At 38.5% G+C, this 16,250-nt stretch overlaps 1 protein-coding gene across 12 annotated transcripts in view; it reads left to right on the top strand.

The window, feature by feature from the left end:
* The window catches only part of LOC138759832 (transducin-like enhancer protein 4), a 183,977-nt gene that overhangs the window by 144,437 nt on the left and 23,290 nt on the right, over nt 1–16,250 (top strand). For all 12 annotated transcript variants that reach the window (XM_069930408.1, XM_069930394.1, XM_069930389.1 and 9 more), the window contains 4 exons: nt 1,271–1,390; nt 4,324–4,377; nt 8,185–8,337; nt 12,540–12,672. In XM_069930408.1, the coding sequence (XP_069786509.1) occupies nt 1,271–1,390; nt 4,324–4,377; nt 8,185–8,337; nt 12,540–12,672 (460 nt within the window). The remainder of the gene's footprint in view (nt 1–1,270; nt 1,391–4,323; nt 4,378–8,184; nt 8,338–12,539; nt 12,673–16,250) is intronic.

Here is a 16,250-nt window from a genome sequence, read left to right as displayed (position 1 = left end):
ACCCAGTGGGTTTTTGATTAAATTGCTGGGCATGTTTCATTTAGTGGAATGGATGCAAACAAGGTTTTAAAGAGTTTTAGAGTTGATAGAAGTAGCATAGAATGCAGGAATTTAAGCAAGAATGACAACTTTTTTGAGATATAAGTAGAGCTATTTGGAACTTGGGAGCCAAAGCAAGTCGGTGAAGGCAGCAGTGTTTCATAGAGGCTTACTGCACAGAAACAGGCCCCAAGGCCCAGCTTGTCCATGCCGAACAACTTGCTATCCTGCTTTAGTTGCATACCCTTCCAATTCCCTCCCAGCCATGTAATCCCATCCAAGTTATATCTTCAAGAAAGCTAATGTACCTGCCTCTACCACTTTGTTCTTGTAGTTCATTCTATATACCCACCATCCTGTAAGCCAAGAACTATCCCCTCATGTCTTTTCTAAGTTACACCCTGACAACTTATAATTATGCCCTCTCGTGTAAGATTCTCCAACTCTAAGAAACAGACCATTTACCTAATCCATGTCCATCATGATTTCATAGACCCCCTCTCACCCACTAAGGAAAGCAACCCTAGTTTTTTCAGTCTCACACAAAAACTCAACTTCTCTAAACCTGGTAACAACTACACAAACCTCTTCTGCATCCTTTCCAACTTTATAATGTCCTTCCTTTAGCTAGGCAACCAAAACTGTATGCACTGTTCCAAGTGTGGACTTGGCAACATCTTGTATAACTTCAATTTGACATTTCAATAATTGTTTTCAGTGCCCTGGCCAATGAAGGCAAACATTCTTTTCACTAATTTGTCTATCGGTGCCGCCATCTTTAAGGAGATATATTCTTGCCCCCCCGGGTCCCTCAGCTCCAAAACATTCTTTAGGGCATGCTGTTAATAGAATGTCTAGCCCTAGGAATTTGCTGAATAAATTTTGCAAAATGTCTTGGAGGACATTATGGAAACACTTGATGCGTCATTATGTTCTGAAATATAAAAGTATCATCATGTATTGTGAGATTATAGTTTTTTTTCTTGGTTTTTCCTCAGTTTTATTATCTCACTCTTTTGCCTAATACAAATATGTTGCTAGAGATGTGTTTACTCTAAAGTACTTTCGACATGGGGTATTGCAATCAAAAGTAAATATTTATACTTTGTATAAATAGTAGCAGGTAAATAAAGCATTTACTTTTCAAGATCTATGTTTTGAATTTCTATTTATTGAAAAAAATGTTAAAACTACAATAAATGAAGCAGTGATTCTATGCTCGTCTTTTCAGAGTTCTTCAGTGTCTCCATCAGCCAGTTTCAGAACTGCTGAGAAGCACAGAGGTTCAAATGACTACTCCTCAGATAGTAAGAAGCAAAAGACAGATGATAAAGATTTAGCAAAGCGTTATGTGAGTAATTGAAATGATGAAAAATTTATCATAGAATATTTTTCTATTTGTAATTAAATTTATTCTGCAATTTATTCCTCTCCTTGTGCATCTTTTTAAAAATTCTACCTTTTAAATGTTTTTAAAAGCATTCTCTTTAGTTTTAGAGGTATGAACTTTGGTTTCAGTAGTTTGTAATTGTAGACAGTCTAGTAATAAATTGCATCAGTCTGAAAATTGCATGTTAAAATAAGGGGCTGAACTTCCATTCCGATACCCATTCTTATGCCAGACCTTTTCTCTCCTCATTGGAAACCCTGCCATCCAGAGTTTGCACTAACTCAATTCAGCAGTATTATCTTCTGCCCTGCCAGCAATACTGCTGGCTATCTCTGCTGCACCATTCAATAGGACACATGCAAATCCCTCCAGACTTTCCAGGTCTCAGGCTGGGAAATCTGATCACTGAGCTTGCAAAACATTCAGCCTGCAATGAGTGCAGGAGACACAGACAAATGAAAGGGAGAAATAATTGCTGGGAAAATGGCAATTAGAGCTTTTTTTTCCCAATTTAATATAGTTTAAAATATATATTGTTTTAAGAGTATTGTTTTGTCTTTTAGCTTTTTTTTTAAAAAAAAATCCTTTTTTTTTATCATTGATAGTTGTGATTGAAGCTTTACCAGCTGTCAAACCATTGCAAATGAAGGTATGATGGTAGATATGGTGTATATGGATTTGACTAAGGCATTTTGTAAGGCATTTGACTAGGTCCCCCATGGAAGACTCATTCAGAAAGTCATGAGGCATGGAACCTTAGCGATTCAGAATTGGTTTGCCTGTAGAAAGTAGAGTAGTAGTGGATGAAAAGTATTCTGCCTGGAGGTCAGTGACTAGTGGAGTTCTGCAAGGATTTGTTCTAGGACCCCTGCTCTTTGTGATTTTTATAAATGACCTAGATGAAGAGGCAGAAGGATTGGTCAGTAAGTTTGCAAATGATACGAAGCTTGGAGGAGTTGTGGAGAGTGTTGAAGGTTGTCATAGTTTACAAAAGGATAAAGGCAAGTTGCAGATTTGGGCAGAGAAGTGGCAGATTATTCAGTGTGATGCATTTTGGAAGGACAAACCAGAAGGCTGATTACAGGTTGGATATTTAACAGAGTGGAGGAACAGAGGTAGCTTGGTGTCCAAATCTATATATCGCTCAAGGCTGCCACTCAGGTTGATAGGATAGTTAAGAAGACTTATGGGATGGTGGGCTTCATTAGTCAATGGATTGAGTTCAAGAGTCGCGAGGTCATGTTGCAACTCTACAAACCTCTGATGAGACTACACTTAGAATATTGTGTCATTATAGAAGGTTGTCGAAGCTATGGATGTTGCCTGGATTGGAAAATGAGTCTGATTGGGCAAGGTTAGCAGCGCCAGGACTTTTTTTTTCCTTTGAAGTGAAGAAGGATGTGAAGTGAATTAATAGAGGTCTACAAGATTATGAGAGGCATAGATATGGTAGACAGCCAGTGTCATTTTCCCAGGGCAGGAGTAGCAAACACCAAAGGACACCTGTGCAAAGTGAAGGGAGGAAACTTTAGGGGAGACATGAGAGAGAAGTTGTGGGTGGAGGCTGAAACATTAAGGAAATTTAAGAAACTTTTAGACAGGTACATGGATGAAAGAAAAATAGAGGGTTGCAAGGTAGGAAGAGTTTAGTTGTATTTTGGACAACACAGCATCAAGGGCTGAAGGGCCTGTACAGTGCTGTAGTATTCTATGTTATGTTCCAAGTACAGCAGGTTGTTGGTGCTGACTTGGTATTGTTGTACATTCCCATTACACTCATTTGGTGGGAACTATATTCCTGCTAAACAATGCACCCAAGGCTCCATTAGCATAATCAGCATGGTCCAAAGAGAGACAGCTATTGATCTCTGGTCAATTGAAAATGTTTCCTTCTCTTGTGGGGGGGGGGGGGGGGCGGGGAGGATTCATGCCTACTTTAAGTTGGAAAATATAAAAGTCTTGTTAAGATGTTACTTCTTTTACCACCAATACCACAACATTTGAGGCATTAGATTAGTAGTTCTAAACTTTCAGGTGCATTCATTGTTTAGTTTATGCCAGTTTAACTTAATGTCTTGGTCCTTGCCAAGTGGCAACATGAAGATGGTTGGTACACAGCAAAGCAAGGAATATGGCTGGATAAAAATATCTCTTTCTGGCAGTTATGTAGACTTATCAATCCTTGGTCCATCCTAGTTAGGTGAAGAAGCAGGCTCTTCAACAATGGAAGTTATTTCAACCAATGTTCATAGGAGTTTCTTACAAGCAGCTACAGTGATCTCCCCCCCCCCCCCCCCCCACACACCCCCCAACCCATGTTGCAATGTTATCTTTTGTAACTAAGTCAACTTGGGACTGATTTAAACTTGGTTGAGTTATTTTGACTCAGGATGCCGCCCTCCTGACATGTTATTGGAAAGAACAGATGTTTAATGTCTGAGGACTAAAACACAGAAGTCTACAGACACTGTGATTGAAGTAACAACACAATGCTGGAGAAAATTAGCAATCAAATAGTGTACTTTACATAGCAAAGATTACACTTTGCTCATACCTTGATGAAGGGCTCAAACCTAAAACGTTGGTTAGTATCATTGCTACATAAAGTACTCTGTTTGACCTGCTGAATTTCTCCAACGTTGTGCGTTTACTTGTATTTAATGTCTGATTTTGGTCTGCTTTGGGTATCCAGTTTCTCCCCCCCCCCTTGTTTAGCTGTCTAAATTTTACATTTTGGTTGTTGTGGACTCCAGCATTGCTGATGTAAAATATTATAGAACTGTTGCCAATGCATAGATTGGTGAACCTACCTCTACTATTTGAGGGAACTTTCTGAATTCTGTTAGAATTAGTATATTAATCCTATTTAAACATGAAATGATTGTGTTTTCTAGGATAGTGATGGAGAGAAGAGTGATGACAACTTGGTGGTTGATGTTTCCAATGAGGTTTGTGGATTTAAGAATATTGAGTTTGATTGTTTAATCCGTGGTGCCATTTTACATAGGCCTTGATGTATTAATGTTGTTATGGAGATTTTCTTGGTGTACTGTTGAACATCCATTTAAGATTTTCAAGCATTAGCATAATCTCCTAAAATCTAATTTAATTAACTGAACACTTCATAAAATAGTAGCTTGACACAAATAAGCTTCTAAATTTGACAGTGATGTGACCATCTAAAACATTCAAGGAAATTTAAAAGGAAGACCAAGTGCTGGAAATGCTTGGCAATTGAGCCATCATCCACAGAGAGAAACAGAATATGTTCCTCTTTAGATCTTGCCCAATTTGCTGAATATATTGAACATTTAACTTTTTATTTCAGATTGCCATATCATTGTCCCTAAGATGCAAGTTGACTAAAATTTATTTTTGGGATGAATTAATCAGATCTTTCGATGGGTAGGAAATGAGCATTTTCCACATTTCAAGTCATTGACTTGCTTTGTTTATTAATAATTATCCTCATCAACTTTTCTGCTAAATTTGTTGCTGTTAAATCAAGAGATTAATTATGATCCTTTCATGGCTAATCTGCTCTCCTCAGTCCTGTGTCAGCTTGTGTTCACCTAAAGATGTGACCTTACTCGAGCCAATTCTCATTTGACCCATCATTCTATGCTTGAAGACTGTTTTGGCTCTTGGTTGGTTGGTATTGGCTGAATTTTAAAATTTTCACCCTTGTATTCAAATCACTTAATGGTCTTTCCCTTCTCCATTACTGAAACCTCCATCACTCTGCAACCATCTGAAATATCTCCTCCTTCCTGTACTCTTTTTTAAATTGGGTAATGATTGGTGACTGTGCTTTCAGTTCCAAAGGTTATACACTCCTGCATTCCAATCTTTAAAATGTCTCTATCTCTCTTTTCACCCTGTATGACTATGCTTTTGATCCCATTTTAACTGTTTTTCCAAACATTTGGGATATTATACAATATTAAAACTGTTCTAAATTCATTTCATTAAAAGAAGAGCAATTTTGGCAAAGCTGTAACACATAGACTTGGGCTAACTAAATGGCAAAAACAGTACATGTTGCACAGCTGAGCAATGCCATGATGTTATCAAAGTTTTGCAATCCTGTCGCAGCAAATTATTTAATGTGAAGGATAGCTAAGAATGGGGAAGCTCCTATTGGCCTATCTTCATTGATGGAGACTAGCATAAGAAGGCCAAGGAAAAATATTCAAGGATTTCCAACATTCTCAGAATTACCAAATAAACAATACATTGGTGCTTTCTGCTGTGGTCTGGGCCATCACAGAAACTTGTCTTCAGCTAATTAGATCCACTCCACCTGATAATGAATAATGGCTGACAATTCCAAATATATCAAATGGTGGCACTTATGACCAAGCCAAGTCTCCAGCCAAATAGTTCCAGAAAAAAATTCCATAGTGATATCATTCAGCAATATAAGCTACATCCACAAAGATACGGTACAAATCTCATCCAGTCAATTTTAGCTCCCATTAGTCTGCTCCAAATCAACTGTAAATGGATTATTGACATGAATAAAACAAAGTGAACAAACCATAAAACTGAACTTGTTTTAAATCAACATTACTTGATTTGATTAATATAAATGGAGATGTTCTTGTGCCAGTTGTCACTGGTGGAAAAGTTGAGGGTTCTGATGTGCTGAGTCTTCATACCATCCCTATTGGCAGAGCAGGAATTTGGAGTACTTCTGTCTAATCTTCAAACATTGTATTGAAGAGATATTCATTCTGGAGCAATAGACATAACAGCACTTATGGTTTACAAGCAAAAGCATGGGAAAGGTTTGGTGGAAGAATCTTTCTGCAACTCAAATGAATTGAATCATATACATTTTAAATGCAATGCATGAGGTAATTATTATCCCATTAAATGTGACCATGACCATTTTTGATGAGCCCAGATGCAAGGTAGTCAAATGGAACCTCACTGGACGCCTTTGTGCAAACATGAGATGGAGACATTTATATTTTTTTCAATTATGCCAAATATAATACTTGGACTTTATCTGTTGTTTATTTGTATTGATAGCAGTTGGTACATTTGATTCCTTACTTATTGTGTATTGATCTCCTTCTCTTGTTCTGATCTGTTTATGGCTTAGAATTTTGATGTTTCCTTCAATTGGTTGCCTGGAATCTAATTAACATAGCCTTTCATCTCAGCTGTTTCATAATGGTTCATCTTCATGGTCACTTCACATTTACTTTGTCCAATTGTTGAACTATTGTATCAACCTGTGGATCCAATGATCCTGTATAAATACAGTGATCAGTTTCCAAATCACTTGCGAGAGAAGTCTTAGTTGACAAAGCAGGGTTTTGTGATTTCAAAACTGAATACTGCTTCTTGGAGAACATTCAATAGTAGTTTGGTGATTGATTTTGCTTATATCAGTGGTTCCTATATTAACTATATCTAAATAGGTTGTTTACCCCCCACCATTGACCACTGTATTATCATGAAAAAACACAGAAGTCACAGGTGAAATGAAACAAAGAGGATGCTGTCAGTGGTACTTAATGGCTTTAATTATACTTTGCTCTATTGGCTTAAAGGATTCATGCTCAAGAATCAGAATATCTAGCTCCTCAGCTTTCCACCAGGCTCAGCTGACATTGGAGACAGGCCAAAGGGCCTGTACTATATTGTGCTTTTCTATCTTCATTAGCAGTATAAAACAACTTGCTTCATCCTTGCTCCTGTCATTGGGCTTGGATCTCTGAATATCTTATCAAACGTCTATTGGCGGACTGTGGAAAGTATACAGACTAGTTGCATCATGGCCTGGTTTGGCAATTCAAGCACCCAGGAATGCAGAAGGCTGCAGAAAAGTAACAAACATAACCAGATCCAACACCAGGCTCCAACCTTTTATCCAGTGAAGTCATCGATGTGAGGTGCTGCTTCAAGAAGGCTGCTAATATCTTAAAAGACTCCCATCATGCCAGTTAGAATCTCTTCAGGAAGTAGGTATGGAAGCCTGCAGTACAGCACCTCCTTGGTTGAAGAACTTTTTTCCCCAACAGCTATCATTTATTAACCCTCCTCTTACTATTGTAGTCATTAGCTACTCCGGAACCACATAAAGACCTGTCTGCACTATTGCAGCATCACTTTTTTCTCTTGCACTAACTTCAACTGAATATTATCTTTCTGTACTGTAATTTATGTATACTATTGGAAATTTTCTTTTACAAAATACCTGATTGGAAGTAGCAAGAATTTGGTGTATGACAATAGATTCATTAACACCCTCATGGACTCACAGGCTGCAGTAACTCTCCATGGTCTTTTACGTCAGGGTCTCTCCTTGCAAGAGCCTCCAGTATGAAAAGCCAGCCACCAACCTCCACCTTTGCCACATAAAACATTAATTTGAGCATTTATTAATCATTGCTAATTTTCTGAACTTGTATCTGAGAATTCCTTATCAAAGAGCTTGTATAGGAGGCATTTTATGAAGTCAATGCCATCTTTCCCAATTTGCCTACAGTACAAAATGATTGATTTCAACTTCCTGTATGTTGTATAGCAATTTTGTGTTCTCTTCTTTCAGTATTATGTGGTGGCAGGTTCGGTGTTCTTCGACAGCGTTTATATGACGTTGAATAAATTTGGTGTGATCATTGAGTATCTATCGAGAATGAACTAGTGTCTAATTAGTACAATGGGAGGTAAAGTTGTGTCTTTTTATATTTGTTTTTAAATATGCTCACTCACTCAAAAATGTAACATTCCTTGTTTAGGATCCCACTTCACCAAGAGGTAGTCCACCTCACTCACCACGGGAAAATGGCTTGGATAAATCTCGCCTCTTAAAAAAGGATGCACCTATTAGCCCAGCGTCCATTGCTTCTTCTAGTAGTACTCCTTCTACAAAATCCAAAGAAATGAGTCTTGTGAGTATTGTGTGTATACTTCTCCCAAAATTCTTTATTGGTACTGCGTAGCTGTAACTGGAGGAGTGTTCTGGTTTAGTAAAATTGTGTCATCTTTAAACACTCATGTTCATAGTTAAATCAGCACAATCTAATGACAAATGAAAACTTGCCAACGATAATTTTCCACAAAAATTAGTGAATTTCAGTAAAGTAGAACTACAAATCTTAATCAAAAAGAGAAATTCCTGAAAATAAAAGGTGTTGCCTCCCCTCATGCCACTGCTGCAGACCTTTCATGAGAAAACCCCAACTAAATCCATCATATTACAATAGTTCATCAGATGTAGGAACAGAATTAGGTTATTTGGCACATTGAGTCTGCTTTGTCATTTCAAATCACGGCTGATATTTTTCCTGCCACACAATGTCTTACCTTCTCCTTTTAATCTTTGACAACCTTAATACTTGAGAACTGATCAGCCTCCACAGTCATATGCGGCAATGAATTCCACAGATTTACCACCCTCCGGCTGAAGAAATTCCATGTCATCTCTTTTTTAAAGGGACGTCATTTTATTCTGAGGCTGTGCTCTCTGGTCCTTGACTCTCCCACTACTGGAAACAATCTCCACGTCCACTTCATGCAGCCCTTTCAATATTTGGAACGTTTCAATGAGATTGGCCCTCATCCTTCTAATCTACATTGAGTACAGACCCAGAGCCATCAAACTGTTCTTGTACTAATTCTTTCATTCCCAAGATCATTCTAGCAAACCTCCTCTGGGCCTTTTGCAATACTAGCAGGTCGATCCTTGGTTATGGGGCTCAAAACAGCACATAATACTCCTGATGTAGTCAGATCAACGCATTGTAAATATATTATTTTATATTCTAGTCCTCTCAAAAAACTTAATGATAAGAATGCATGTACTTTCCTTTCTACTGACTCAACTTGCAAGCTAACCTTATAGAATCCTGCACTAGGACTCCCAAGACTGTTGGATAGTTAATGAAATTAAATATGAAATTTCTCACCATTTAGAAAATATTCTATGCCTTTATTCTTTAAACCAAATTGTACGACCGTACACATCCCTGCACTGAATTCCATCTGCCAATTTTTTTTGCCTTTCCTCCCAAACTGTTAAAGTCCCTCTGCTGATTCCCTACTTCCACAACACGCCAGCCTCTCCATCTTATCCTTATATCATCGACAAACCTGGTCACATTGCCATCAATTCTGTCATCCAGATCATGTATATCTTTCTTTGGCTTGGCTTCGCTGACGAAGATTTATGGAGGGGGTAAAAGTCCACGTCAGCTGCAGGCTCGATTGTGGCTGACAAGTCCGATGCGGGACAGGCAGACACGGTTGCAGGGGAAAATTGGTTGGTTGGGGTTGGGTGTTGGGTTTTTCCTCCTTTGTCTTTTGTCAGTGAGGTGGACTCTGCGGTCTTCTTCAAAGGAGGTTGCTGCCCGCCGAACTGTGAGGCGCCAAGATGCACGGTTTGAGGCGAGATCAGCCCACTGGCGGTGGTCAATGTGGCCGGCACCAAGAGATTTCTTTAGGCAGTCCTTGTACCTCTTCTTTGGTGCACCTCTGTCACGGTGGCCAGTGGAGAGCTCGCCAAATAACACGATCTTGGGAAGGCGATGGTCCTCCATTCTGGAGACGTGACCCACCCAGTGCAGCATATCACATGAAAAGTAGAAGTCTCGTCTCAAAGCCACTCATCAGCTACAGCCAGCCAGAAAAGGCTTAACTTGTTCCCTGAGTGCCTTCTGCTACTCAGTCAATCTTCTATCCATCCATGTCAGTACCTTTCCTGTGATACCACAGTCTCCTAACATGTTCAGCAGCCTCGTGTGTGGCACCTTGTCAAAGGCCTTCTGACAATCCAAGTAAACCCTATCCATTGACTCTCTTTTGTCCTGCTTATTACTTCCTCAAACAATTCCAACAGATTTGACAGGCAAGATATCCCATGAAGGAAATTATGCTGTCTTTCACCAATTTTATCATTTTTTTTAATACAAGTACCTGAAAATCTTGCCACCCACTGAAGTCAGGCTAACCAGCCTTTTGTCTCTACCCATTTTTAAATGATTTTCCAGTTCTATGGTCCCATTTCTGTCTCTTAAGATTCTTGAAAGATCACTACCAATGCCTTAGCTACCTCTTGCAGAACTTTGGTATGTAGTCCATCCAGTACAGGTGACCAATACACCATCAGACCTTCCATCTTCCAAAGCATATTTTCCCCAGTAATAGTGTCTATACTCACTTCTGACTCCTGACACACTCGAATTTCTGGCACATCACTGGTGTCTTCTACCGTGAAGATTGACAGAAAATACCTATTTAGTTCATCCACCATTTTTGTTCCCCATTATAATTTCTCCAGTGTCATTTTCTAGCAGTCCAAACTCAACTCTTGTCTTTCTTATACTCTTCATGAAACCTTTTGGTATTGTCCTATGTTATTAGCTAACTTACCTTAGCATTTCATTTCATCTCCCCTTGATGATTTTTAATTGCCTTTTTATAGCTTTTGAATCCTCCATCTTCCCTCTAATTTTATTGTATATCCTTTAATTTTTGTGTTGACTTTGATTTCCCTTGTCAGCCATAGACACCTCACCCTCCCTTTTGAGTGCTTTTTAAAAAATGAAACAATCTAACAATCTTCTGAATTACTCCATAAACCCCCCCCTCCCCCCCCATTGTAACTACCATCATCTCTGCTGGGCCCCCTTCCCTTAAACTTTGGCCAGCTCTTCTCTCGTGCTCTGTCGTCACCTTTACTCAACTGTAATATTGATACATCTGATTTTAGCTTCTCCCACACAAACTACAGAGTGAATTCTCTCCTTATTCTGATGACCTACCACCCAAGAGTTTCTTTTAACTTAAGCTGCCGAATGAATTCTGGTTTATTGCATGACAACAAATCCAGGTTTGTTTTTTTTTTCCAAATGGTTCTGACTATAAGATGGCTTTTTATCTGCTCTAAAAAGCCATTTTATGGACTTTCTACAAATTCCTTCACCTGGGGATTCAATGCCAAGTCTAACTGCATATTGAGGTCCGCCGTGTCTAACAAAATAATTGCCTTTCTTGTATACCTTCTCTAACTCCTGTTATCATATGTACCCCATATCTTGACTGCCATTTAGAGGTCGGTGTACGACTCCCATCGGGGATTTTTTACCCTTGCAGTTTCTCAGCTCTGCCCACGGGATCTATATTTTTTGATCCTATGCCCCTTATTGCTAAGGATATGTCATATTTTACCAACAGACCCACTTCTCCCCCGCCCACTTGCCTGCCTTTTTTTTAGGATGTGTATCCTTGGCTGTTTGATCTTCCTTCAGTCTCATTTCTGTTTTGCCCATCATGTCATACCCATCAATTTCTAACTGTACCTAAAGTTCATCCACCTTGTTTCATAAAGTACACTTTCAGTCCCATGTTCGCTACCCTTTTCACATTTGTGTCCATGTTCCCTTTCTATACTTGGCCCTATTTTTAGTCTAGACTTCTGTAACCTCTCCTGTGTTCTCCTTCTCTTCAGCTTTATCCATACTTTCTCAATCTGTTGAATCCATCCCCCCCCCCCCTTCCAATTTAATTTAAAGCACTATCCACAACCCTAGTTACAGGATTCTCCAGGGCCCTGATCCCAGCACTGTTCAGATGGAGCCCATCCCATCAAAATGCAGGGCTCCCTCCTTCCCCAGTAGTGGGTATCAATCATGAACAACTTCAAACCTACTTCTCCCACACCAATCTTTAATCCACGCATTCAACTCCCAATTTTATAAATCCAGTGCCGATTTGCATGCGAGTCGGTTAGCAAACCTTTTTTGGTTCTGCTTTTTAATTTAATCCCTAGCTGCTTAAATTCCCTCAGCTGAACCTCTTTCCTAGTTATACCAACATCATTGGTACCACATGGATCTTTCCCCTCTCACTTCAAATTGCTTTGCAGGCAGTGCACCAGGCAAGGCTCTGATTTACTCAGCTGGGAAAAATCCCTTGAACTTTTCTTTTAAAGTAAATTGAATCCTTTTTGAGTTATCAAATAATTTGATATTGATCCCAGGCAAATCACGTTATTGGTAATATCCACTTCTGCAATGCTAACGTCCAGCGAATTAATAGTACATATTTTTTTGTAGTTACAGCATTAACAAAGCAACTTATTGCTTACGTACAGAACGAAAAATCAACTACTCCTGTGCCAAAGTCCAACACTCCAACTCCACGATCAGATGCTTCAACTCCAGGAAGTAATTCCACTCCAGGATTGAGGCCTATCTCTGGCAAACCACCAGGAATTGATCCAATAGGTAGGTTTATTAGAAATGTTGACTTGGTCTAGCCGAATAATGTTATACAGTAGAATCCCCCATTATCCGGCACCTACAGGGATCGCAGCTGCTGCACATGTGAATTTTCTGATTGACTGGGATACACTCTTACAATGCCTAAATAATACACCTGCATTAAGAATAAACAGTTTAAGAGGAGGCGTGGCGTGATGGCGTAGAGGAGAGACATGTTGGAACATCTCTCCCAGCAGATTTGCATAAAAGCCCGTTTTGAAGCACCTTTTAAATATATAAAAAGTTTCTAAACTTTGTTTCTACAAGTAATTAAATACAAGCATGAAGAAAACCAGAGCACAAACGATGAAGAAAATGATTTTAAAACAATCGGAAAGTTTAGAAGAAGTTTGGCCTACCTTGGAGTTGGAACCAACAATGTCGAGTATTCCTTCTCCCCGGGCCCAGCGTCATCAGCTGGCTGCATTGACGGTGATGCTGGCGCCCGGACTGCAGAGCCCTGGAAAAGATGGTGCCCGACGCTCTCCTCCCGAAGCTGAAGATACGATGCACATGTGCACCATTCTGAGTATTTTTTAACCCTAAGGGGGGGGGGGGTGGTGCTGCTGCTCGTCGGTCCAGTGAGTCTGGATCGACAGAGAGCAGGCCTCAGACTCAAGAGAAGGGGGAGAGGAGCAGCAACCTGACACTCACTCGGAAGAAGAGCTGATTAGTGATCCAGAAGAGGAAATGACTGAGAAGCCTGAAACTGGTCAGGGTAGGCACTTCACTAAATATAAAGACTATTTTGACAGCCAGTTGACAGCATATTTCAATGGGCTGTACTTCTGTCAGTAGTAAACTGGCTAATGTTACGGATGATATTTCTGCTGTTAAAGTTGAAATAGTGAATCATGCAAAAGTGGTGGACAAAGTTCAAGAGAAGTTAAGAAGATTGATGGCAAGTTAGAGGATTGTGTTAAGAAAAATTTGATGTGTATGGTGACTCTTTCATGGGATGGAGAGTTGAGAAGGCAAATTTATTGAAGAAAATTGACACACTGGAGAATCAGAGTCGTAGGAATAATGTGAAGATTGTTGGGTTACCTGAAAATTTCGAAGGGTCAGATCCGGTTAAATTCTTCCGCAAATGGATACCGGATGTGTTAGGGGCTGAAATTAAATTCTTCCGCAAGTGGATACCGGATGTGTTAGGGGCTGAAATGTTTCCGGAAGGATTGGAATTGGACTGAGCACATAGAGCTTTAAGAAAAAAGCTAATGCCTAGTCAACAAACTCGATCTGTTTTGATCAGGTATCTGAGAGTTAATTCGGAGATTGGCAGTTCAGAATGTGAGACTACATGGAGGCCCTCTGATGGTTCAAAATAGAAGAGTATTTTTGATGCGATCTTAGTCAGAATATTATTAAAAGATGCAAAGAATTTAATTCAACAAAAGCGGTTCTTTGGCAGAAAGGTTACAAATTTGCTTTTCGATTTCCTGAGGTATTGAAAGTTTTTTTATGGAGACGTTGACTGTCATTTCTTTGATGATGATGGAGAAGCTTTGGAATTTTCAAAATCTTTGCCAGATCTTAAGAAAGGTTGGTCTTCACCATATCAAATGAGAAAGAATGGTAGTGGGGATGAATCTCAGAAGGGGCAAAAAAAGGAAGGGGAAGAAAGGTCAACTGGAAGAGTTGCGGCAGAAGGATTTGAGTGATTCAGAAAAAGCTTTGATGGATAACGACCAAGTGAACAAAGAATTGGAAGAAGCTCATCATGCTTGAAATGTGAACTTTTATATTGTGGTGACTCTGTCTGGGGGTGATGTGAACACATTGTACCTCAGCCGAAACTGTCACTCGCTTAGTGGCTTGGGCCGCTATCGTGTTTTTGGGAAGTACTACTTGGTACAAGAGTGGGGGAGGGGGGGGGTTGGGGTTAAAAAAAAATTATATATGGTCTTTTTCTTTTTTTATCCTTTAAGGAGGAGAATTGCTTTTATTTGTTGAGATGGAGATCCAGCTGCATAGATTGCGGTGACAATAGAGTAGATGGCTAATTTAAAATTTGCTACATTCAATGTGAACGGGCTTAATAATAAGATTAAACATAAGAAAGTGTTAAATTATATTAAATAGTTCAAAGTTAATATTGCATTTTTGCAAGAAACACATTTAACAGATGGTGAACATCAAAAATTGAAAAGAGATTGAGTAGATCAAGATATGTATTCTTTTAATTCAAAAGCTAGAAGGGTAGTGATTTTAATTAATAAGAATTTATCTTTTACCTTGAAGTCGGTATATGAGGCAATTGAAAGGGTATGATAGTCAACAGTAAATCTCTTCAGAGTCTTGGACATTGGTAAATATTTATGCAATGTATGTGGATGATGAAATGTCTTTTCAGGATGTTTCACTTAATTTGTCAGGGGCTAACAATCAAATTATGATGGAAGGTGATTTTAATTGTTGGGATCCAGTGATGGATAAGTCAGGCAAAGTTACGCTTAGGAAAAGGATGGCTAAGAAGTTATTGTTTTTGATGAAGGAGTTGAATTTAATTGATGTATGAAGGAAGATTAATTTAAAAGAGAAAGATTATTCATATTATTCAGCTCAATATAATGTTTACTCTAGATATGATTTTTTTTTAATGTTGACTGAATTACTGCATAACATAGGCTGAATATAAATCTAGGATTTTGTTTGACCATTATTTAGTATTGTTGACATATGTGGGAACAGATAGGATACATCCCTCTTATTGTTGGAGATTTAATTTTTCATTGTTAAAAACTGAAGAATTTTGTAAATTTATTACTGAACAATTTCAACAATTTTTTGATATAAATAGAGATTTGGTGAGTTGTAAGTTTATATTTTGGTACACATTTAAATCATTTTTAAGGGGAAAGATTATTAGTTTTACAGTTAATTTGAAAAAGCAGTATTTAGCCAAAACAGATAAGTTGGAATAAGAGATTAGTGTTTTGGGAAAAAAAGTTACAAAAGGGAAAAATAAATAAGGAGAAGAAACCTAATTTGGATTCTTTGAAATTTAATTATAATACATTACAAACTTATAGGGTTAAATGGTTATTACAACAATCTAATCAGAGATACTATGAGTTAGGGGACAAAACACAAAATATTGGCATGGCAATTGAAATCTGAACAAATGTCTAGAAGGATAAAAGCAGTTAAGAAGAATTCTGAAGAGTCTTATAGGTCACAAGATATTAATAAACAGTTTAAGGAGTTCTATAAAAAATGTACACTTCTGAAGTAAGACAAGATGAAAATAAAATAGAGGAGTTTTTAAGTAGATTGCAGATACAAAGGTTGAATGATTGGACTAGGGATCAGTTGGAGAAACCAATTGTGTTGAGAGAAATTAAGTCGGTTTTGAATTTATTGCCAAATGGTAAATCTCCAGGAGAAGATGGGTTTACTGTGGAATTTTATAAGAAGTTTCAACATTTAGTTCTTCCAGTGTTTGAGGAAGTTTTCCAACAGGTTTCGGATACACAATCAGTTCCAGAATTGTTTTCAGAAGCAATTATTACAGTGATCCTTAAAAAAGATAAAGATCC

The sequence above is a fragment of the Narcine bancroftii genome, chromosome 1 (assembly GCF_036971445.1).
Source record: "Narcine bancroftii isolate sNarBan1 chromosome 1, sNarBan1.hap1, whole genome shotgun sequence".
Lineage (NCBI taxonomy): Eukaryota > Metazoa > Chordata > Chondrichthyes > Torpediniformes > Narcinidae > Narcine > Narcine bancroftii.
This window is presented reverse-complemented; position numbering and strand designations above follow the sequence as displayed.